Below are 25,922 nucleotides of genomic sequence, written 5' to 3'. Positions count from 1 at the left end.
CCTACAGAACTACCTAATCCCCCTGTAAACTTAATTGTTAGTCTAAAGAGGGACAGCTCTTTAGACACTAGGAAAAAACCTTACAGAGAGAGTAAAACCCCCAATTACCATAGTTGGCTTAAAAGCAGCCATCAATTAAGAAAGCGTTCAAGCTCAACACCAACCACCTCAAAAATACCAAACACATAACTGAACTCCTCACACCACATTGGATTAATCTATCACCACATAGAAGCAATAATGCTAGTATAAGTAACATGAATACTTTCTCCACTGCATAAGCCTAAATCGGACCGAAAGCCTCACCGATACTTAACAGCCAGGCATAGCAAGCACAAACAAGCCCATGCTACCTTCACTGTTAACCCAACACAGGCATGCCTCAAGGAAAGGTTAAAAAAAGTAAAAGGAACTCGGCAAACTCAAACCCCGCCTGTTTACCAAAAACATCACCTCTAGCATTACTAGTATTAGAGGCACTGCCTGCCCGGTGACACACGTTTAACGGCCGCGGTACCCTGACCGTGCAAAGGTAGCATAATCACTTGTTCTTTAAATAGGGACTCGCATGAAAGGCACCACAAGGGTCAGGTCATCAGGTGGTTTCAACATCATTCTGGCCTCTCAGGTCCAACAATACCTGGGAACACTCAAATTTAGCCACCTCCAGCCCCAGAATACTCACATCTTGGTGGGAAGGTAAAAGTGATTAAGTGATTAAGCAGAAAGACAACCCATCTCTTTCCTTCCAACCTCCTTGCCACCAAAGCCTCAGAAGCCTTCTCCAGGAGGGGAGAAACCTTTTGGAAGGCAGCTCAAAAAATGTCCCATGATCAGACATGGTAGCTCATACATCTCAGAATTTTGGGAGGCCGAGGTGGGAGGATTGCTTGAGGTCATGAGTTTAAGAGCAGCCTTGGCAATATAGCAAGACCCAAGACCCCATCTCTATAAAAAAACGTTAAAAATTAGTGGAGCATGGTGGCACATACCTGTAGTCCCAGCTACTTGGGAGACTGAGACAGGCGGATCACTTGAGCCCAGAAGTTTGAGGCTGAAGTGAGATACGATAGCACCTCTTCACTCTTGCTCTGGGTGACAGAGCAAGACCCTATCTCTTTTGGGGGGGAAAAAAAAAAGTTCCCAAAAGGAAAATTGGGACTAGGTGAGGCACTGGGAGTGTCAGAGGGCAACCCCAAAGAAGGGAGAGCCTGTGAGGTGGGGTAAAACCCCAAACCAACACCCACTTCTCACAGATGCAACCTTTGGAGCAACATGGCACACAGTCCCATAGGCCGTAGGAGGGACAATTCCAGTGAGAAACCAAGACAAAGATAGGCCCAGTCTGTCCCAGGCAGCACGCCAGGGGTAAGTGGAGAGCCTTTCCTAAAAGGACTCATAAGGGAAACCCAGTAAGCCAACAAAATAGAGCTGGGTCCCCATGCAGCTGTGCCACAACACAGGACATGGGGAATATGGCCTTCTGCCCGCACCTTAGTGAGCCTGGGACCCCACAATGAGTGACGGAGAGAACAATGAGCGCCTGCAGTGGGCGGCCAGGAGTGGTTTAGGGGGAAAGAGGATTGCTCTTTGTAGATACAAAATTCTTTGTATTCTTTTATTTTATTTATTAATCATTCTTTTTGAGACAGGGTCTCATTCTGTTGCCCTGGCTGGAGTGTAGTGGCACAATCTTGGCTCACTGCAACCTCCACCTCCTGGGTTCAAGTGATTCTCCTGCCTCAGCCTCTGGAGTAGCTGGGACTACAGACATGTACCATCACGCCCAGCTAATTTTTCTTTTTGTTTATTTTTTATATTTTTAGTAGAAACAGGGTTTTGCCATGTTGCCCAGGCTGGTCTCAAACCCCTGGCCTCAAGTGATCCACTCACCTCGGCCTCCCAAAGTACTGAGATTACAGGCATGAGCTACTGCTCCTGGTCTCTTTGCATTTTTTTAAAAAGAGGTTTGACTATATAAAGAACTATGCACACTTCTGAAGTAGTCTCCCTAACCTCCCATCCAATCATACTATTCCCCCAAGTCCCCATATCCATAAAGAAATAGCAAAGCCAACACTGCCTCAGGCCTTCCTAACTCCACATCATCCTGAGCAAATTAATTGGTCAAGATAACATTTGCGAACACATCTTCACTAAGTTAAAAGTACAATACTACAGAGTGACAGGAAGGAAAAGGTAAGAATGGAGGGGGTGAAAGTGAGGAAAGTAGGCAAAGGATTGTGAGAAGAGCCGAGAAGCTCAGGTTTGGGGGCTAGACACTTAGAAGGAAAAAGAAGGTTGGATGTGCTGGTGGCGACAGGTGCTCCAGGTGACCGGGAGTAACAAGGAGACTGGCTCATTAGGCCCTCCGCTCCAGAGCGCTTGCAAAGCAATAATGACCCGTGATTAGGGAGAAGCCGTCATCCTCCAAATGGGTCAAGAGAGGGACCATGGATAACCCATCACAGGAAAAATCACCCAGAACCACAGCACACAGTCCCATAGGTTCTAGGAGGGACAATTCCAGTGAGAAACCAAGACAAAGATAGGCCCAGTCTGTCCCAGGCAGCTCGCCAGGGGTAAGTGGAAAAGCACAGCTCGGCTGCCTCCCACAAAACCTCCTGCCCTCCCCATGGCCACCTCCCACTCGGCTGTGGGATCCGAGCTCCGGCATAATTGCCCTCGGAGAAGGAAATTGCCCATGGAGGCAGGTTGGTGATGTGAGAACAGCCACGGAGGCAGGAGTCCCCTCCCGTTTCTCAGGTGGGAGCCTCTTCCTCGGTATTTAAATTTAGCCAGGGCCCTTGAGGACTCAAAACGTGAAGGCCGAGGCAGCCAGCTGAGGCTGAATGGCTGAGTCGGGCACCTGAGTCCTCAGCATGTTGGGGCCACTTCCACGCAGGCAGAACTAGTGGCAAGGGTCTACGGAAGGGTGGGTGAGACAAGTCCAGTTTTGTTTTTCTTAGTGACAAGGGTGAGAGGATTGGAACTGCTTTAGGAAGCTGAATCTGCCATCTAGGATCCATCCAAACTGATTTTCCTGTCCCTAAAGTGCTCCCCTCTTTAATCCATCCCAGGAAGATGGATTAAAGAGGGGAAAATCAGTTTCAACCACCCTAGCATGGACATCAGGACCTGAGCCAGGGCAGGGACAGAGGGAATGAAAGAAGGGTTCTGAGCAACAGGCTCCGGGGCAGGTACCAGAGGCCCAGCCACCACCTCCTCCCTCCATCGGAGAGGTGACCTACCGTACAGCCCAGGAGCCGGGCCTTAGGTAGAGTCTATGATATTACTCCATACAGGGCCAGGACAACCTCAGATTAGACCGTGTGACCTCTGGGGAGTTACCCAACCCCTTTCCTCCATTTTACATGGAAGGTGTAACATCTCCAAAAAAAAAAAAAAAAAAATTGAAGATTACACGTGACAATCAATGTAAGTAACATGTGAAAACATCTAGAACAATCTTGGTGCCTACACAGTGTTCAAAGCTTGGTAGTTCCCTCTGCATCACCTCTTTTCTGCCAGCCCTAAACACTAAGAAAACGACCCCTTCCTAAGATGCTGGGGGCCTCCCCACAGAGGCCAAAGGCAGAAGATATGGATTCTCCACAGACACACAGAGTTCTCGGCAGCTACTGATTCAAAATCTAAGTGTCTTTTGTCCATCATTGAGCACTGCCCTCTCTCTAGATGAACAGAGCACCTGGGACTGCCTGCTGAGCCCCCAGGCCACCTTGTTGAGGAAGCTTCCTCACCCCTGGTCCTGTGGGTGTGGCAACTGCTTCACAGCCTCCTGTTTATCCTCTGGATTCTCTACTGTGTTTGCACAATCAAAGCCACAAGTCAAAAGACAGGATTCAGTGCCTGGGCCACTGGTGTTCCTGAGGAAGGCTGTGTCCTTTTCCCTGCTACCAAAAGTGAACTTGAAGTTTGAAAGTATGGGTTCAAGTCCCCTCAATGGCTGAGAAACAAAGCGCTCGTGTAGAAGGCAGCCTCCAACATGGCCCCCAGTGATCCCCACCTCTGGGTGCTCATGACCTATAGAGCCCCTTCCTGGAGTGTGAGCTGGACCTGGTGGCTGACTTCTAAGACAGAATACAGCATAGGGGATGGGGTGTCACTTCTGAAACCAGGTTTCAAAATGACAAAGGCCTGCACCTTACTCAGCCTCTTTCTCACTCCCATCTCTCAGACATCCTTCTAGAGAAGCCTGCTGCTTCACACATTGTTGTGTAGGTGGCCTCATGGGGGGGCCCACATGGCAATGCAAGGATCTCTCAAGTGAGGACCTGAAGCTTGCCAAAAAACCTGGGAGGGACACTGGAGGTAGACTCTTCCCCATTCCGATCTTTAGCCTTGGGATGACTGCAGCCCTAGCCAACACCTTGACCCAAAGCCAGAGGACCCAGCAGAGCCATGCCCAGATTCCAGAACCACAGAAACTGTATGTATGATAATAAGTGTTGTTCAAAGCCTCTAAGTTCTGGAGTAGTTCACGGCAATTGATAACTAACACACCTGTGTCTCATGGGCCAGGAGAGAAGGTATGGAGTGAGTGTGGGAGCTTTGAAGAAACCTTTTTTTGTTTGTTTGTTTTTGAGATGGAGTCTTGCTCTGTTGACCAGGCTGGAGTGCAATGGCATGATCTCGGCTCACTGCAACCTCTGCCTCCTGGGTTCAAGTGATTCTCCTGCCTCAGCATCCTGAATAGCTGGGATTATGGGTATGCGCCACCATGCTCGGCTAATTTTTGTATTTTTAGTAGAGACGGGGTTTCACCATGTTGGTCATCCTGGTCTTGAACTCCTGGCCTCATGATCTGCCTGCCTCAGCCTCCCAAAGTGCTTGGATTACAGGCGTGAGCCATGTGTCCAGCCAAGAGACCTCTTTTAAAGTCACCATGCATACATCCATGAGAAGCCAGAACTGCTGGGAAAAGCAGCACCATATCACCAATAAGCAAGCCCAGTGGATACATTCCCAGGAAGTTCCCTAAGAACAAGTATGGACTCTCAGCAGACCCCCAATCAGAACATCAACTGGTGAGCTGTGAATCGTTCCAATTGCCACTGCCTTCCCCATCAAAGTGGCTGAGGAAATCATAGCAATTGCTGGTAACAAAGACCTCCTCTGGCTCTGCCCTCTCTGGGAGTCTTCAAGATTCTATTCTCCTCCCATCCAGAGTCTAGCAGGTGTGAGCCCAGCAGTAAAAGGACCACTTATGGTTGGGGGCTCATTCCCTCTTCTTGCCTCTGCCTCCTCCCTCTTCCTCTGTACATCATGTCTTTCATCCTTTCCTATCTTTGTTGTCTTGGTTACATGGCCAGACTCCTGATATGCTGCTAGTTTTCATTTTAATGATATGTTCTTGTAAAGCACAATATTTTACTTCAATTGCATGTGTCACTGGATAAATTCCTCTAGTGTGTCTGACATTTGTGTATCAGCTGACTGAATGCGCTCTATGATTTGGGGTGTTTCTGCAGCACTTTCTTCAATTTTAATGTGTTTGCATTTTAATTTATGATCAGGATCTTTCTATACCAATGTGTGTATATATACACACATATGATTAAAAAAAAGTGGCACATGTATCAATAAATCTTGAATTGGCAAAGCTCATTTAAGACGATCTCTTTAAATCATGTGCACCAGCAATGATCACTTGGAAAACAGAATGACAAGTGTTTCTGAGAAACTCTTTGCTGGGATCTCAACGTGTGTTTCAGGAGGAAGCCAGGAGGAGAATGCAACAGTGCCTCGCTATTGGCTGCAGCAGAAACTTCATGATGAGAATACCTCCCCGGGCTTATTCAGGTTAGCACAGAGAGACCACTCGAGATACCCCAGGGACATGCAGGGAAGGTGGGTGGGCCCAAGGGCAGAATAGTGAGAAATGGAAAAAGATAAGAAAAGAGGGCCAGTGTGGCCACATTTGTATCAAAAGGGTGATTGAGTGAGGGCTTAATAGTGTTCAAGAATATAAAATATGTCCAAGAGGACATCAACCAGCTTAGTTGCTCTTATTAACTGAGTTCAACTTGGGAAGAAAGCTTAAAACACAGCAGAAGAGATTGAAACGAGGTAGGAGGAAGGCCCTTGAGAAGCGGATGCACTGGTCTGAGGCAAGGTCAGTCTGAAGGGCCAGTCTTAGAATTCCCAGGCTGGAAAGACTAACGACAGAATACCATCTGTCTGTGGTTGAACGTGAAATCAGAGGAGGGAGGGTGGCACTGCTGGTACACTTGTGGGATCTTCTGCCTGGAGCTCTTCAACCTCAGCCTCCCCTTCACACAATGCACAGGGTAAGGTCTATGCAGGTTTAACATTTGCAAAACCAGGGATGGAAAACGCAGACACAATATAGCAAATAGATGGTCTTTTCCTGACATGGAAATCGGTCAGCCCTGATGCTTCTGTATTTCTTTCCCTTTCTGCTTGTGATCAATCACACATGAGCCCATGGCAGCTTGGGCTGGAGAAACATGTAGCACAACAGAACTACCTGACCGAACCCTGTATCAAATACACATGCCCTCTGCCCTAACCGCAGGTTCCTGTTCTATTTGGTGTTCCAACATTGTATCTCCATTTGATTTCCTGACACTTCCATCCATCTGCAGGGCTTTCTGTGCTATGAATATTTATTTTTAGTTAAAGTGGATTCAAATTTCCAGAATAATTTTAGGAAGAATTCCCAGGTACATTTAGGAAACAACAAAGCAGGGGCTGGACTCTGATCTGATACTGCTTTGTGACTCGAGCACTGAAGACACACACACAGCATCTGTTCCTGAGAAGCAATGTTCACCCCAGGTGGGTCTCCCTCCATTCCAATCCACTCCTGGGTGATTCCCCCTTGTGGACCTGTGCTAAGGGTCTAGGGAACACAAGCAAATTAATTTTAAAACAGGCTCGAGCCAAAAAATTTAGGAAGATTAAATTAATCTACATGACAATTCCCAGTAAGAATGATTTTTGTACTGTATACTCCTATCGCCTCTCCAGGGGAACGTGCACCCAGTTCCTACTCAGAGAGGCTGGTATGGATTCATCTGTGCACAGACACATGGATGCATGTCCTACAACAGGCTAATAGCAGGGCCAGCCTGACTTAACCAACATCCATACAGCGCTCCACCCCCTTAGGTGTAAACAGTTTAACCTAGCAAAAACATCCAGGGAAGATGCAATCACCGGCGAGAGGAGCAATCGCACCACAAGTGGAAGTTTATGATGTTTTGGTTCACAATGAACATTAGTCTCTCCCACTAATGTCAGGCAGTAATTCACCACTGAACAGCAGCCATAAAAATGATCGCTTAGTGAAAGGAAAGCAAGAGGCAGAGAAAGAGAGAGAGGGAAAGGATTTCAGCAGAAATATTCAAGCAAAGAAATCTTGTGCTTCTGAGACAACACTGAGCTGATTGTCCCAACTCAAGCCAAAGGTTTAGGTTTGCTTGGCCCTAAAGCCAGTCAAGATGGCATTTGCCTTACGATTTTTACCTATAGTGGAAATATTAACAGTCTGTAGGTTATTGCTAAGTTCCTAGACACCTACTCATGACTGTAGCATTTATAGGTCATATTTCTTTACACACACACCCTTAAAGCTCACCACAGGAAGAGGCTGCCAATACCATGACAACACACACACATCAGAAAACATCAAAGACATCTAAATTGGTACTTTCCTCACCTCCTTTCCCCCTGCTTCATGTGATGTGTGCACCAAAGGAGTGAAATCATGGTCATCAAAGACAAGGTTGCAAATGATTGGGACTCATGCCTTTCAAGCAAAATAAAAAGTCAGTAATTTTGAGGGCAGCCCACAGATAGCTCAGTCTAGCTCCTGGACCCCTGAAACCCACAGCAAACACCCTTACTCTTAGCATCCCCCCAAGCTGTCTCCTGACCACCTACCCCCATTTCCAGTCTCTTGTCATACCATAAAGCCTTGATACACACAGGAGATTATTACAGGGCTCAGAGAAACCAACTCTATAATTATGGCTACAGTATGATTTCCATTATTTTCACACCCTGGCCTCAGTTGCTTGCAAAACTTCCAGCAAAATCCTCCTGCAGTTTCACAACTTGTCATGGCTGGGCCTCTGCCCAAAAGGTGACTGTGGTCCTGATAACCTCTGGGAAAAGCGAGTCGGAATTATTACAAGGAAAGGGGAGTGGTGCTTAGTGAGTGAGCGGGGTTGGGGAATTCTATTGTTCGAAAAAAAATAAACAAACGGGTCACTTTTGCTTTTTATTATTTCAAACAACAGACTCGGCGGCCCAGCCTTCCTTTCCCAACTCAGACTGTTCCCTTGGGCCAGCTGTGCTGAGTCTGCAGGCACGGGAGCTGGGCGTGAGCAAAACCATTAAAAGGCTGCCACTCCAAGCCTGCAGAGCAGAAAGTTTGCCCCCCGCCACCCCCCCCCCCCACAGTTGCCTGGCTTTCCCCAGGAGGACTGAAGGCTCATTCCCCGCAACTGACCCTTGCGCTCTTACCTTTGAAACGTTTATGCCTCACCAGCCCCACCACTGCTCTGGAAATTAGATAGAATATCCCAGGTGGCTGAAACAGAACTGTTCTTACATCAATCCACCAAAGTAAAAGATGGAAATGCCAGCCACGGTTTATGAAGCCCCAGGCTCTTGGTGGGGTGTTGCGTGTGTCGCCTGTCACTGCCTGCCTGCCTGCTGGGCTCTGTCCTCACCTGCCTCAGGAGGGTCGTCTCTGAGCGCCTTGCTGGCTCAGGCTCCTGGGGGTGTCCTGATTCCACACTCACGGTGCTGCACTTGATTGACCTCCCTGTCAGGGAACAGATTTGGACAGGCTTCCACAGGTGAGAGAGCACCAGCCACCAAATGCCTCAACCCAACCTTGGACCAACAGCACAAAAATGCAAGTTGACTGTCTTGGGTTTACAATGCATCCATGGACAGGAAACACCTTCCTTTTTCCAAGAGAAAATAACTGTTTTGTTATGTGCACTGAACTCTCAATGTTCATTTCATTGATAACATTCACTGCCCAACCAGCTCAATCACACACACACACACACACACACACACGCGCGCGCGCGCGTACACAAATCCTCATCCAGGGTCTACTCCATCCTGCCAGCTAGTAAATGGTCCTCTGGCAGCTGGTAGGAAATTCAGTGAGTAGGACTGTTTTAGAGCAAGGCAGGAAGTTAGCTTCTCCATTGCACTGAGATTGAGCTCACTGGAGAAAAGACTTAAAGCATCCCCCATACTGCCTTGCTGACTTATTTACTCTCAATAGTGCTCATTCACCCATTGCAGCAGGCGAAGCAGGTCTCAGTGCATGAATTGTACATAGTAATGTCCCCTGTATTTAGAATTCACTTTTCCAGCAGACCAAACTTGCTGAATCCTACTGAAGAATCGAGCCATCTGAAGTCCCTACCCAAAAGCTCACACACTTCTCTCCTCAGTGTGGACTGACGTCAGACACAATTTCAGTAAGCTTGGCAATCTGGTTTCCTAGCCTACCAAAGCTGGAAGTCGCAGAATGAGGGAGGAGGAAAGGTGCTGAAGTCAACCAGGATTCCTGGCAGCAACTGGAAGTGATGAGTGGCCAAGTGCATAAGAGGAAGACCCGGGAAGGGGGCAACAATCAGACACAGGAGCTGTGTGGGGACAACATGCCCACACCTCGCAGCATCTTCCCTGGGCATCCACAAAACTCAGTTCATTATGTGAGCAAAACTCACGAGGAGTCCGAGGCAGCAAGGAAAGATTCCATTGTGTTTACCATTTTCTTCACAGGAAGTATGAAATAGAATTACTTGGAATGAATTATGAAACACAGTTCTTAAACATGTGTTTTGCTGTTTTTGGTTGCGACACTGAATGCGTTCCACTCAAATTAGGCGGTTACTTCCTCCTAGGCAGCGCCGGCTGCGTGGTACCTCATGGACACCATTCTTGCAGGGTACCATGATGTTTCCCCAGTGCTCAGTTTTCTTTCTCAATCATCACCCATAGAATTACTCCACACACAAGTTCCCAAGTCACAAACACACTCTGGGGTGCCCGCCTCTTGTCCTCCGCATGCTCCTATTCCAGACACACCACCAGTCCATAGAGATGCCAACAGAAATGATTGCTGGGCTGTTACACTGTAGGATGGTAAAATAGGCATAGTCCTCTAAATATGCCCGGAACATTTCCTCTTGACCATCCAGAGCTAGCAGCCAGAAATACAGCAAAGGGAAATGGAGGGATGAAGGCTCAGTCTCAATCAGGCAGTGCCTCTTTACCCAATCTGAATCACACAATGTCCAGAGAACTCCAAGAGAAGCCAAAATAAAGCAAGCAAGAGCTCCACAAGAAATCACCAATATTTCCTGGGAAAGGACTAAAATGCAATTATTGGCCAACAGGAAACAGGACCTCCTGCCTACCATCTTAGAAGGGCTTTTAACCCAATCAAGAAGGACATGTGCTGTAGGGCCAGCTCCAACTCATGAGATGAGAAGCCTGAGCACAGAACATCCCTCGGTGGATGACTGCTCCCAACACAGCTGATGAGCCAAGATTACCCAGGACCCCAGAACCTGCCAGCTTCCGAAAGTGCAGGGGAAAGGTCAGGTCCCCAGATCATACCATTTGACCTCACCAGAAGCAATTTCCATGCTCCCATTGCACCCGTGGTTTTCTCAGCCCACAACTTGGCTCTGGGCCCCATTTGCGACTTTAACAGGTCTGCACTTTCCTCCCTCTGTTCCCTGAATGCATTCCAGATGATGTAGCAGCCAGAAGGGCTGAAGCAAGGGGAACAGACCTGTCCCTTCCCCCTGCCCACCTTCCCCAGCTCAGACCTAGCAAAGCCTTTGCCTTAAAGGCACAAGCCCAAATTGAACACAGTATGTGCCATTTAGAACAACCCTGCAAGGCTGGTCTGACACCTCTCATGTGCACACCAGTTCTAGGGAGGAGGTGAATCCACACACTCACCCCGCAACCTCAGCACGGAGGCAGAGAAAGGACAAGATGATCCTCATGACCTCAACAGCAGCGTATCTCCTTAGCTCAAACTGTATCACCTGCCCACACGCCCAAGGTAGTGAAAAGACATAAGATAATTTCCAGCCCAGGAGGGTCAGACTGTCTTCACAGTAACCAAAAGGACTGCACTTCATTCCTACCTTCTTCAGCTTGCCACTTTTGGTGCCCACAAAGGCCAGAGAGTGATTCTTGTAGACATATGCGATGACAGACGTCATGCGGTCCCTGTCCTCCGTGAAGACAGGAATCCCACGCACCATGTCGGACACTCCCAGGGGGGCATTCATGTCCAGGCCACAGAAGTTATCATCAATGGTTAAGAGCTGAAAATTTTAAAAAGAGAAAAATTAGAAGGGAGCGTCAGGGAAATTGGCAGAGATATTAAGTCAGGAAACTATGGAGGTAGAAGAATCCTTAGAGATGAATCATCTAACAATCCCTCTTTTTTACATTAAAAACATCACTCCAGAGAAACTAGGTGACCTGCGAAGAATCACCTGAGTGGGCAGGTGCAGGGACAAGGCAAAAAACACAGATCCCAGGTCTCCTTTCCTCATAATCTGTGTCTCTGCCTCTTCTCCAGCCCCTCCCAGCACCATCTTGGGAGCTTTGTCCATCATTATTATCATTATCATCCTCAGGTGGAAAAGCCCTGAGTCAGCCCAGATGAGCAAGGGCTCCAGGCCACTCTGCTCAGGCACAAGAGGGATGCGGTCTCCATATCTATACACAAAGAGGAATGTGGTCTTCATATGTATACAGAAAAGGGATGTGGTCTCCATATCTTGAGCAGACACACACATAAGGACTCAAAAGTATAGACTAGGGAATGGAAAACATTAGCATGTAAGTAGCACCATCACAACAGAGCCATATGTGGGCAGTCAGCTGGGGAAAGGAGCAGTGGGGGAAGGAAGGTGCTGATTCAACTCAATGTGCCACAGCTGGTGCTTTATGAGCTCCGATCGCAGGCTCCCTGTCTCTTTTACAGCATTATGAAGAGGGGCAGCCCTGGCCCTGCCATGCCTACACCAGCACTTCCCAAAGTGCCATCCATGGAAACCCAGGTCCCCGATATGCCCTACACAAAAGGACTCCACAGGCAAATTTCTAGAAAGCCTTTTAACACCATCTAAGAGATTCATAACGATTAGTTATGTGAAAGGTCTGAAAAGTATTTTTAAGAAAAAATATGTTTAACCTTATCTCAGCCTTTCCTAAACATTTTATTCTCTGAACCTTTTTTCTTTTCTTTCTTTTCTTTTTCTTTTTTTTTTTAGACAGGGTCTCACTCTGTCACCCAGGCTGGGGTGCAGTGACATGATAATGGCTCACTGCAGCCTTGACTTCCCAGGCTCAAGCGATCCTCCTGCTTCAGCCTCCCGAGTAGCTGGGACCACAAGCATGTGCCACCATGCCTGGCTAAATTTTTGTATTTTTTGTAGAGACAGGATTTCATCATGTTACCCAGGCTGGTCTCAAACCCCTGGGCTCAAGTAACCACCACCCTCAGCCTCCCGAAGTGCTGGGATTACAGGTGTGAGTCCCTGCACCCAGCCGCTAAACCATTTTGACTGGAACACCTACTAGTGTTCCTTAAAGAGAATATTCTTCAGATATCCCCGAGACACTGACCCTGACTCACTTGCTCCTGACTCCAGGAAGCATAAGTTCAGAAGTCAGGAAGCTTTGGGGCCAGTTCCCCCACTGTATTTCCAGTGGAATCTCCCCTTTTTATACAAGGCCATCAGGTCCCCCATGAAACAGAGGGTCTCACCTGGGCTCTGTGGTGCTGGGGAGTGGTGAAGACCCCTTAGTACTCCCCACGAGCAGCTTGGGTCTGGCACACACCCCTCTGGGGTAGATTTTCCACCGTGTCTTGGAAGGACTATGTGGTCTCAGAAGAGTTACTCCATTTTCCTGTGCTTTTATTTTCTGCTCTATAAAGATGACGGAAACAATCCCTGCTTTTTGATGGGCTACCATAAAGCCTATTGCACTCGTGCCTGTAAACGTCTTTGGACTTTGCAGAGAAAGGGGTGAAATAAAATACAAGGTGTCACTTTTTTAAAGGCTTCAATCTGGGCAAAGGAAAGGGCATCTGGAGAACAGCAGGCAGGCTCTTGCCAGGGAGTGTGAAATCAGGCCACAAGTGTTCACCCGGCCCCAGCAGGCTCCTCCACTCCCTCCCAGAAGAGGTGCGGGCACTGTCCCTCCAAAGAAGGCAACCTGCTGAACATCGGAAGCCTCTCAGACCGTTCCCCATCTTCCTACAGGGTAGGGACAGCCAGAGTAAAAATGGGGAGAGCATGGGCAAGCCCGAGCAGGCCTCGTGCAGAGCAGACGTCTGCTCTCCAGGCCTTTGATAGCCTCTGGCCTCTCTTGCGTGGCCTGGTCCACCAGCCCAGGCCAAACACAACTCTCTCCCCTTCCCTTTAAAAAAAAAAAAAAGAAAAGAAAAGAAAAAGAAAAATTAAATTATTGGCCAGGCATGGTGGCTCATGCCTGTAATCCCGCCAGAGGCAGGCAGATCATCTGAGGTCAGGAGTTCGAGACCAACCCTGTCTCTACTAAACAAACAAACAAAAAATTATAGGAGTCAAATTTACAAGGGAGTATTCAAGATTTAGTCTGATCTTTACCATTCTTCCCTAAATAAGGAGATGGCGAAGGAGACAGGAGGCAAAGAGTTAAAGGGAGGAGTAGAAGAGAGGAAGGACAAATCCAGGCAAAGGGGAGAAGATGCCCTGTCCCTGCTGGATATGACCACGGCAACCTGCCAGGCCTTCCGAGGGCAGCCTGGGGTGCTAGGCGTCCTCGTGGCCCTTGAATGTTCCCGCTCTGGTTCACAAGGATTTCGCAACCCCGACTTTCTCAGGCCTAAACTGTGCTGCAGGGACCTCTGCCATCGCCAAGTCTGTACATCGCCCGTTATGATCCATTTTCCCAGTAGAGATGGCTGAATGGTTGTTCACACTGCACAGGGTGGGGACACTGAGGCAGGGAGAAAGGAAGTCCATGTTTCACAGTTCCCCACCACCTCTGCCACAAACATAGGCCTCATTAGCCCGAGGAGGCTTCAGGCCTCTCAGCTCCCAAAATTGCATTTCTGAGTGGTCAGGATTACTGAATACAATTCTTCCCCTCGGCTGAGCACAACACAAGCACATCAACAGCCATGTACAAAAGGAGAGTATACATTTGGCCAGTGACATCATTCACTCACCAGAAAGTCAGGGGCCTGTGACGGTCTTCCTCTGCAGAACCTCATGCAGCAAGAAGCCCAGGTGAGATCTGGGACAATGGCAGCTTTCTCCCCAAGTTTCCCCATGGCTTGGCTTTTCTCTTTGAATGTGATACAGGTGCCACTGAGGCCTTTGACCAAGCACCATCCAGGTCTGCATGATTGCTGAGGTCCCCCAGCTGTGGCAGCAGGTGGCCCTGCTCTTTGTTGCCTCGAGGCTGGGGTGATGGGGGAGGGATTTTTAAGATTGAAACAGTGGAAAAACTTGGGTTCAAATGGCAGCTCAGCTGCTTCCCAATTGCACAACTTGTTCCTACTGTTCTCTAATCTGACTTTCCTTGGCTATAGAGTGGGTAAGCTTGTAGGAGCGAAGGCACCTGGTGAGCTGGGAAGCACTTCAGTGTAAGATATTTCATATTGATTTTTCGTGTATAGAAATCCTGCCTGGAACAGGGGTAGAATGGCTGCAGGGCGTGGCCCTAGCATGCCTCTCGACCACAGCATGCACTGCAAACACGGTATGCGTTGCTGGGTCTGAGCTGAAACCACCAGCTAATTACAGTACCTGAAGCAGGAGGAGGGAGGGTCCCCAGGGCCTGCAGACCTGGGAGGTAGACATGTAGGGAAGAGATGCCAGGGCTGCCTGGGCCCAAGAAGGGGAGGCTAATTGGTGAAAGCCTTCAACAGGTGAGGGTTGGTGTGGCTTCCTGAGCCCCCGGGTGATGGGGGGAGAGAGTGTTTGCTCCCAGTCGTGCCCTAGGCCCAGGCCGGCCTCCTGTCACTCCACAAATACACAAAATGTTTGGCCATGATTATGATAACACTTGTTTATTAGAGAGCAACTCTACTCTCACAAGGAAAGGAAATACGGGCCCATTACATGAGAATGTATATGGAACCCATTTGGACAACCCTGTGGACAGACCCAGAAGCCCTGAGAGGGCCACACTGCCTGGATCCCTATCCGGAGGACACTGGATCTTTTTTTCACTGGCTCAAATGTCCTCATAGAATGCATGGGGTGCAAATTAAGATGGCTGATCCACTGTGCTCCAAGGACTATGAGCTCAAGGACAGGGACCGTGTTTTATGCATCTTTGTACCCCTAGCTTAGTGCCTGGCTCATAGTAGGCTAATATATGTATATTAAATGGATGGATGGATAGGTGGATGGATAGGTGGGTGGGTGCATGGGTAGATGGATGGATGGATGGATGGATGGATAGATGGATGGATGGACGGATGGGTGGATAGATGGGATAAATAAAAGCCTGAGTTTCACAGTGGCTAACAGTACTGAACCAGAACTGTTAGGTTTGAATCCCAACTCTGCCACTTAATCCTGTGTGACCTTGAGCAAGTCACTTAACCTCTCTGTACCTTAATTTGTTACCTGTAGAATGGGGATTATAACAATAGTACATACTTTATAGTACTGTGGTGAGGATTAAATAATTTAAAACATATAGAACAATGTTTGACACTTAGTTCTATGGGAGTGTTCACTCTTATTGTTTGTTGTCATTAGATGGTCAGATGACCTTTGTGGGTCTCAGCATCTTTGAGGAAATTCATGGTATCTATCTCAGAGGTGTCATCAAGATTAAAGGGGCTAATGTTGTGAAGATGAAATAGCAAAGGTAGTTCTTCCCAAAGATCTTTCAGAATCAGATAGACATTTGGTCACAAAATTGAATGCAGGAGCTGGGGAATGGTCTTAGATCCAGAAGATTGAGCGCTATTCATTAGAAATGCACATTCTTGAGCTCCACCCCAGACATATTGGATTAAAAAGTCTTGGGTGGGGGCTCAGACATCTTCGTCTTCACACCCCTCCAGGTGATTCCAACCTCCTCTTGCTAAGGTTTGAGAAGCACTGGCCTAGATCACCACGGAGGGCCCTTCCTAGCTGAGGGCACTACAGAACACAGCATGTGCCTAGCATCCCCACTCGGGAGCAGGACCCTGAGCTGGACCTGGATACAGACAGACCCCATAGCAGCCTCCCCAGGGGCTGCCACACAGTGTGGCAGTGGTGGAGGTGGCGTGGGGAGCTGGAGCTGACACTCCGAATTACAACCTAATAGCTTACAGCGCTTCCCTCGTGCACCGCGGCAAAGGTTACCGTGCAATTACGTGTCGCCACATACAAATGACAGAGCAGTTACGGTTACTTTACCAATTACAGGGAAATTGCTCCCACTCTGCAGAGAGACTGGCACTCTGAAAAACTCTATCATCTCCATGAAAAGGGGATTTTAAATGCAGACAGTGTCCTTCCTCCAGCAGTTCCACAGGCTCGGGGGCAGAGCTGCAAAGCCACTGCCCAATGACCCCAGAAGTGTCCAGTGGTCTCTATGGAGACTCCCTGGGAAGGGCTGGAGGAGGAGGTAGACCTGGGGAACAGTGGGGGGATCTCCTCAAGAACCCTAGACATCACCCCCAACCCTAGGCCTCAATGACACACTCTTAAGGAACCAACTATCACCCACTCTGACAGCCACACCAATCCATCTTGAAGGTCGCAGGTGACGAGACGGGGTGGACCCCTGATCCCCAAATCCTCCCCTGACCCCAGCCTGCACAGCCCCTGGTGTGAGTCCTGATTGCACCTCCTCTGCCAAGCGAAGCTGTTTTACCCCCGGCCCTGGCTTGCCCCACCTTTGCAGAAACCTCACATTGAGTCCTTATTATGGGAAGGTCAGAACCAAGCCAGAGCTCAGTGGCCAAATGCAGTGCTAATGAGGTAAAGGTCAGCAGGTCCATCCCCGGTGGGCCAATTAGCTTAGCTCTGGGACACAGCCTCTTCCATAGCCACAGGCTGCCCTCTTACTGCAGGCATCCACTGTTTACAAACATCCTGAGCTGATCCTGAAGAGGCAGACCAGGTGACCAGCAGGGATGAGCCATGCACCCAACTCCTCCAGCCACCTATGTACCTGCCCTGCTGCTCTGGGGCAGCAGCAGCCATCTCTGAGTCCCAGGATGGAAGACAAAATCAGTTCTGGTCTTCCCATTTACTCTGTGGGCAACTCCTGTGGTCCAGGAGAGAGAAGATTTCTCTCGTCTGGAGAAAACCAGCTCTCCTGCCCTTCCTGAATGGAAAAGTATCATCTAGCCTCATGCTCCTCCACAGCTGGGAAGCCCCCACTCCTGTCCATTGCATGGGGTAAGAAGACATCAGAGATTTTCCCAAGCTCACCCATGGTGGGGCCAACCGGATCTTTAGAACAACCTTTTTCCACCAAACCTTTGGTTCCTTGGGCTATTGGAACTCCCTGCGTTCAGCAAGGGAAACAGGCACTAGATGAAGACAATGCTATTTACTTTTCCTCACTTACTAATTTGCTTAAGAACATTTATGAAAAACCTACTAAGCCCCAAGCACCAGGTGAGCCCGTAAGAATATAAAGATGAAAAAGTCTCAGTTCATGCCCCAAAGAACTGCCTCTTTCCCAGTGCAGGGATGGACAGCCTGGGCCATGACTGGACAAAGCCATCTGGGCCCTGCTTCAGTTATATGCCTGGGGGAGTCCAGAGAGTGGGCCACCAACTGCCTTGGGGAGCAGGCATGACTTTGAGGAGGAGGTGAGGTTTGGGCTCGAGGCAAGGTTTGGGCTCACGTCCAAGTTCTCTGGCTTATGAAACAGTATTCTGCCCTTCTTTTGCACATCATATTTCAGATGTGGAAAATAATTCAGGATTATAAAATCCAACAGCCCCATTTTACAGAAGGGGACACTAGAGCCTGGAAAGTGAGGTGCCTCCCCTAGTTACCTATCAGGTTGCTGAGAAAATAGGTACCAAAGCCCCAAATTCGTGGTGACAGAAAAAAACAAAACAAAACAAAACAAAAAAAATGATTTTTTTTTTTTTAAGATGGAATCTTGCTCTGTTGCCAGGGTGCAGTGCAGTGGCACAATCTTGGCTCACTGCAACCTCCACCTGCCAGGTTCAAGCAATTCTCCTGCCTCAAGCTCTCGAATACCTGGGATTACAGGCACCTGCTACCACACCCAGCTAATTTTTTTTATTTTTAGTAGAGAAGGGGTTTCCCTATGTTGGCCAGGCTGGTCTTGAACTTGTGACCTCATGATCTGCCCTCCTTGGCCTCCAAAAATGCTGGGATTACAGGCATGAGCCACCGCACCTGGCCAAAAAACTGATCTTCAGCAGGGGTTTCCTCTGGGGTTGCTAGAGGGTGGTCACAAAGACAATCTATTCCAGGATCAGAGGAAGGCAGGGGACTGCTGGGGAAGAGCCTACGTATCCACTTCTTTTCCCAGCACCAGGAATGAGTGCTCTGCCATCTCCAGAAACCAGAATCAACCAACTCTCCCCTCCCAAGGAGGCCCCTGACCACTCACCCAAGCTGGGCTTCTTCCTTTCCTGGGTCTGTGCATCCCAAAGGAAAGTGAGAGCTGACATTTTGAAAAGAAATTCAAGTTAGGAGAAAAAGAGAAGGGAAGCCCATGAGCTGCCTATTGATACAGAAAAGAAAAGGTCTTTATATTCTTCATGTTGAGCAGCCCTAAATTTCTTCCCATTAATTACACTTATGCACATGTGCGCACACACATACACATATCCTGGGAGCTGACCATAGCACACCTCCACTGGAAATGGGGAATCAGTGAATTGCACATGTGGGATTTCTTTTTAAAGGGAGATATTGATCAGATAAGCTGTAATAGCTCATGTCTAAATGCAGGCTCCAGTTGTAAAGCTCTGTAGTACAGGGAGATAATGATCACCCACTTATTGGGAACCATATCTCAAATATGACAGCTGACCCCTAAGGTGTTCATAAATACACAAAATGCATCCACCCCTTGAGATGACACTGTGTTTACTCCCCACTACCTCCTCAGGGGTAGAGGTAAGTGGAGAGTGTCCACAGGGAGGTAGAAATATCTCTGGGAGTCTCTAGTGGGCTTAGGTTTAGCTCCTCAGAAAGGCTATTATTCTATAAGATATTTCCATATGCTTGAGTGATGATTTCTGTAACAAAGAAGAAATCAAAAAGACCTGACTATCCAATCCTCTGATTGCTTCACTGTAATGCCTAAACTTTCTCTTTTATGACTTCTAGCCCTCCCCGGAAGGTCTGCCTTCAGACACGTGACCTTCAGGCACATGACCCACACTGGCCCTATGAGATTGAAGTCTCTTGAAAGCAAGCCAGAGAAGTCCTATAACAGGTGAAAGTTGACCCCTGCACCCTGGTTGTGAGCACAGGCCATGGAAACAGTGCTGGAGTGAGGGCTCATACACTCAGTTACTAATGCTTCATCTCAGAATGATTCTTTCTGGTGTCTTTTTCAATGAGATTGAAGGGAAAATGAATGTGTAAGAGAAACAGAGGGAGAGCCAGCAAGCCACAGTCACAAAAACCCAGTTAGACAAACCCATAATTGCAGGGGCTTATAGAAAAGTGTCTTGGCGTTGGAAAAACAACTCAACAAATTACAGCAGTTCCCCTGATCCTTGGCTTCACTTTCCATGGTTTCAGTTACTGCAGCTTCAGATCAACTGTTGTCCAAAAATAGGAGAGTAGAGCACAATAAGAAATTTTTGAGAGAGAGACAGAGGAGATAATGTTCACATAACTTTTATTATAGTATATTGTTACAACTGTTCTTTTTTATGATTATTATTACTGTTCATCTTTTACTGTGCCTAATTGATAAGTTATGCTTCATTATAGGTATGTATGTGTATTAGTCCATTTTCACACTGCTGATAAAGACATACCTGAGACTTGGAAGAAAAAGTTTGATGGACTTACATTTCCACATGGCTGGGGAGGCCTCACAGTCATGGCAGAAGGCAAGAAGGAGCAAGTCATGTCTTACACGGATGGCAGCAGGCAAAAAGAGAGAGCTTGTGCAGGGAAACACTCCCTTATAATACTCTCAGATCTCGTAAGACTTCTTCAGTATCACAAAAATAGCACAGGAAAGATCTGCCCCCATGATTTAATTACCTCCCACCAGATCCCTCCCATAACACATGTGAATTCAAGATGAGATTTGGATGGGGACATAGCCAAACCATGACAGTATGCATAGGAAAAAACACAGTATATATGGGGTTCGGGACTATCTGCGGTTTCAGGCATCCACTGGGGGACTTGGAATGCATCTCCCAAGGATAAGTGGGGACTATCATATGGCCCCAGTTCTCAAGAACCAAGAGCTTTGCTTCTGGGCATCTCAAAAAGGAGGAGAGCAGACCACAAACAGGATAGAAAGTCATTGTGTTTTAGGAGGTGGGGCTGGGGATTTCCATGTAAATATTTATTAAATGAAGGCATTTAACTACCTATGGAATGATGAAAGCCATTTGCTAAAAGCAACGCTTCTTTCAATACTCATTTTGAAGTTTCTATGTGTGTTTTGGGACCATCTGTGGCCCAAGCCCACCAGATATCTCAGTGATCTTTCATTCATCATGAAAACAAACTATCCTTCTTAAAGGGAACTAATGTCACTAAATTGAGCAGTTTTCCCTGGAGAGGGGCATTAAGCCAAGCACACATTCTGCAGGCCAGGCTGTAACCAATAGCGAGCTGTAGCAATGCACGCCTTCTAGGGGTTGCTGAGCATAGCAGCCAAAGACAAGCTTCAGCTCAGAATCCTAAGGGTTGAACCCATAGCCTTCTCCTCATTAGCTTAGCTGCCAAGAGCCTCATGTTCTTCTCTCTGAGAAGCAGACAGGGCCATGGCACAATGACCTGGGGATAGTCTGGACAGGCCAGAGCTCTAGGCTTGTCTACCAAGAGAATTGTAATTCTGCAGATGGCATTATTACTGGGGGCTGGTTTAGCAACCAACACCAGACCCATGGGAAATCCCAGGGAAGCATCTCAGCATTGCGAACGGTAACAACCAAAACCTACTGGGGTGCCACCTCTCTCCTTTTGTACTTTAGCTCCAGAGAACCCCAGTGGCTACCTGTCAGGGGCAGATAAATCCCATGCCACCAGTCCATCGATCCCAAATCCTACTCTCCCTCCCAGAGTTTGTGACAGGCAGCCTCAGCTGCCACAAGGGCTGTCATTGAAGTGAGGAACGCCACGATGATTAAGTTTGTGTGTTTTCTGGTGGGTGCTGGGAAGCAGTGGCCCTGCTCCCCAGGCTGAGTTAGGGGGTAGGTCATTCCCTCGTTAGTGGAAATAAATTTTATTAGCCCCACTCTCACGGCCGTGTATCTTCCTCTCTTGCTTCTCGGGTCTGAGTGTGGGTCTGGGTAATGTTGCCTGCGTGTGGGATAAATCAGTCGAACAAATCCCATTATATTTTGGAACACTGACAGAGACACAGTAATGACACAGAGACCAGGGAAGGGAGTGGGCTGCTTCTCTCCCACTGACCCCATTTCACGCCCATAGGGCCACACACACTAGGGAAAACATGTAAATTGAGAGGCCGGATGGAGAAGAGCTCTCTCAGTTGTCTCTTTTTCCTTCTCTCCACTGACTTTCTTGATAAAAGAAATGAGCCTGATGTGGTGATGTGCAGTCCTTCCCTTCCGCCTTACAAAACTGAGGGACACATGAAGGTAACAGCAGTAAGCACTGGCTCAAAACGTGTCTTAGTGTCCAAATGCATTCTTTTATCATTCGTAATCTGCGCTATATAGAAAGGAAGGCAATTGGAGGGAGGCTGAGGTGGGTGGATCACCTGTCAGGAGTTTGAAATCAGTTTGGCCAGCATGGTGAAACCCTGTCTCTACTAAAAATACAAAAATTAGCCAGTTGTGGTGGTGTGCACCTGTAATCCCAGCTACTCGGGAGGCTGAGGCAGGAGAATCGCTCGAACCTGGGAGGTAGGGGTTGCAGTGGGCCAAGATCGTGCCTTTGCACTCCAGCCTGGGCAACAAGAGTGAAACACTGTCTCAAAAGAAGAAGGAGGAGGAGGAGGAGGAGGAAGAGGAGGAGGAGGAAGAGGAGGAAGAAGAGGAGGAAGAGGAGGAGGAGGAGGAAGAGGAGGAAGAGAAAAAGGAAGAGGAGGGGAAGGGGAATGGGGAATAATAATAATAAAGGCAATTGGAGCACATCCTAGGGCCTGAGATACCAAACATCACACCTGATTTAAGCACAGCCCAAATCTCTCAAAAGCAGGTACTGGTGAAGAAAAAAAAATTCTAAGCATGAAATCACTGCAATATTATTATGCCCCTTTCTGTCTTCTTGGGTGGTTATTATAACTAAAGGAGGAGACACAGGATGACACTATGAAGATGTTAGAGTGTCCTATGAATATAAGGGGCTGTGTGTGTCTATCATTATTAACATCTGTATATTTCTCTTTCCTTATGAGCTTCCGTACTCTTTATTAAAAGGATACTTTTTTATCATCTCCTTCTTGAAGATAAAATGTGTGATTCAAAGCAAAAGGGAAACTGCTTGCCCAGTGACATCTCACAAACTGGGACTGGCTGAGATCCAAAGATCCTGACTCCCAGACCAGTAACCCAGCCAAGACGCCACCCTGTGAGGATGACAGGAATTGAAAGGAAGGCCCAGAAATCCAGATCTGGATTGTTAAGTAGGGCTGGTCTATGTGCCCATTGAACAAGAGGTCCAGCTTCCCATTTTGGCAGGGCTATCTCATACTGCATGAGGCGTGTGTGTGTGTGAGAGACAGAAAGAGAGGAATCTCACTGTACTTGCTGCTGAGCACAGTGTGTGGGGTGAGGGAGAACAAGTCACAGAAAGAGGGAGACAGAGAAAGGCTAAGAGAGGACTATGCACCAGGAGTGTGAGTGAGTGAGCAAGAGGAGAGAAGCAGAGAAAGCAACAGACAGACAGCAATGAGGAGGACAGACATCAAGGACAGAGAGAATGGGTGTGTGCATGTGGGTGTGCTACAGGTGTGCACACCACTGTGCTTGGGCTCATGACATGCAGTCCACGGCTCAGTATTGTGAGACCCCACATCCTCAACCCCAACTCTGTGCTGAGCTCTCCTGGCAGCCGTCTGTGTTAAAATTCAGTCTGTGTGATTCCTGGGTCCCGCCTCACCCCCCGCTGACCCAATGGCCTCCAGGGTGGGCATCCTGGGGGAGTACATCCAGCCTAGGAAGCCAGCCTTAACTTTGCTCCTGCCAAACCCAGCACATCCCCCAGCGTTCAGCCACCTGTCACACAAAGCACCATGCACACTAGGCTGGGATGGGACTTTCACTGCAAACCCTGCTGACCAAAAAGAGGGAGGTGGGTGGGCCTTTCACCTAAATACGTGAGACAGGAGCTATCTCCAAGAGAGAGTGGGAAGACTTGATTCTATAAAGATTGGGACTGTGATATGTCAGACACCCAGTGCTAAATAAGAAATCTGGAGTACAGGGTCATTGGCCATGAGAGATGGGCACTCAGACCACTGTGTGAGATTTTTGATGCGTGCATTTATTGGGACGTGAGTGTGGCATGGACCACGGTGTGTGCGGCAAGTGTAGCGGAGATGAGAGAGGAGGGATGGTGCAGGGAAGAGGAGGAGTTCCCGGTCTAGAGAGGACAAGAGCTGAGGCCGGGCGCGGTGGCTCAAGCCTGTAATCCCAGCACTTTGGGAGGCCGAGACGGGCGGATCACGAGGTCGGGAGATCGAGACCATCCTGGTTAACACGGTGAAACCCCGTCTCTACTAAAAAATACAAAAAACTAGCCGGGCGAGGTGGCGGGCGCCTGTAGTCCCAGCTACTCGGGAGGCTGAGGCCGGAGAATGGCGTGAACCCGGGAGGCGGAGCTTGCAGTGAGCTGAGATCCGGCCACTGCACTCCAGCCTGGGTGACAGAGCGAGACTCCGTCTCAAAAAAAAAAAAAAAAAAAAAAAAAAAAAAAAGCTGAGCAGAAAGAGCAAGCCTTGTCTAATGCCATAAACAACAGGATACAACCCCATCGAGTCTGAGCCCTGTGCTTCCTGCTGACAGGGAAAAGAAAATACCCCAAGAAGACCTGCAGAAGCCAGGCGCCGGAGCCTGGGATGCCTGCCTGGCCATTCCGGATGCTCACTTTCGTGGAGGTTCAGGATCTCAGGCGCCAGATCAACCTGAGTGACCATCCAGACTGGGACGTGAGGCCAGCCCGAGTCCAAGGGGGTGACCCTGTCTCCTGCTCAGGACTGCCATGCCTAGGAAACCAGTGAGTCAAAGGAATGGCACGTGGAAGGGGACCTCCGTTGTCACCCAGTCATGCACACAGCAGGGCAGGAAGGGGAGCTTTGAGTTAAAAAGGAAAAGCTCCATCTCCTGTGCCTGTGTGGCCCTTGTGGGACCGCACAGGGCTGGTGGGTAAACCCCAGAGTCAAGTGGAAGCTGGGTCTAGCCATGGTTCTCAATGAGAGGTTTCTGGAAATGTGAGAGGTTTGCTTGCCTCGCAGTGACTGGGAACTTCCACTGGCGCTCAGCACTCTAGGGCCCCGGATCACAAATACCCCCCAATATCAGGCAATCCCGGCACCATGAACTGCCTACCTGGACACTGCTAGAACACTCTTGTGAAACACCATGGGAAGAGCACCAAGCTGAGAATTAGGATACAGAACAGCTTTCAGTTTACTAATGACATGACCTTGAGTGAAACACTTGAGTTTTCTGTTCCTCTGTTCCCTCAACTGCAGAGGATGCCTGCCCTTCCATTATCCTACAGTACTGTCGGGAGAAGAAAAGGTGTGCGAAAGCCCTTGTTAACCATCAAGTACCATGCAAACTCCAGTGTGTTATTTCCAGACAGGCGGGGAGCCTCTGCCCTCTGCTCCCACTACTGGGGTTTGACAGGTGTGAGTCAGTGATGCTAGATAATAGTTTCTGCTCCAAGGACCCAAATTTTCTAGTTGAAGGACACTCAGGTCAAAGCTTGACAGAGAGATTGAGAAGCTGATTTCTGTACCTACTGCATGTCACCTTTCTCCACACCACCTAATCGGTACTATGGCCGAGACTATCTGACTCCCTTACCCATGGCTCAATTGGTTCCAAAGTCAGGGAAGAATGAAGTGGAGTGAATGACAGTCACTCCCATGACCGCAGCCATTGTTCCCATCACCCGGGCCATAATGACCTGCTGGTGTGCATCTCTCGCCTCCACTGTGTGGGCTCCTGGAGACAGATGCCATTCCACGATGCTTGATATCCACCAGGAGGCAGTGCGTTGCCAAGCCCTTTCCTAGGGCTCCAACATGTTTCGCCATTCATTAGTTTATTTGGAGGCGCTAGTTCATTAGTGTTGGATGAGGTTGCCCCAGGAGGCTGAAGAAAGGAGAGAAGGTATAGATAACCCTATGCCTGGGGAATTCTGAGATGCCAGGTGCTTGGTCAAACCCAGCATCTTCTCCAGCCAGATGCCCACTCCAAGTCAGGAGTGTCAGGTCCCCCCAAGAGAAGGACAGAGAGCCATCGCCTTCTCCTGCATAAGGCCCTGGCACATGACAGAGGCCACAGGTATGGGCTCCTCAGCCTTACTGTCTGTCACATGCTCTGCAGACAGGCGGTCTCAGGGAGCCTGGATGGCAGCCTTCAAAAGGGGCTGAGGATAGAGATGCACCAAGGATAAGCCACAGAAACAGAAATGAAATCACTGCCATTCCCCACATGAGTGCTCATTAGCTTGACCTCTAGTCTTGTGAGTCCCCAG

The 25,922-nt window shown here is 48.6% G+C and overlaps 1 protein-coding gene across 4 annotated transcripts in view; it reads right to left on the bottom strand.

Moving 5' to 3' along the window:
- The window catches only part of LOC105471365 (plexin A4), a 451,592-nt gene that overhangs the window by 356,129 nt on the left and 69,541 nt on the right, over positions 1–25,922 (bottom strand). For all 4 annotated transcript variants that reach the window (XM_011723816.3, XM_071094493.1, XM_011723817.3 and 1 more), the window contains exon 3: positions 11,184–11,366. In XM_011723816.3, coding sequence (XP_011722118.1) covers positions 11,184–11,366 — 183 coding nt within the window. The remainder of the gene's footprint in view (positions 1–11,183; positions 11,367–25,922) is intronic.

Source organism: Macaca nemestrina, chromosome 4 (genome assembly GCF_043159975.1).
Source record: "Macaca nemestrina isolate mMacNem1 chromosome 4, mMacNem.hap1, whole genome shotgun sequence".
Classification (NCBI taxonomy): Eukaryota; Metazoa; Chordata; class Mammalia; order Primates; family Cercopithecidae; genus Macaca; species Macaca nemestrina.
This window is presented reverse-complemented; position numbering and strand designations above follow the sequence as displayed.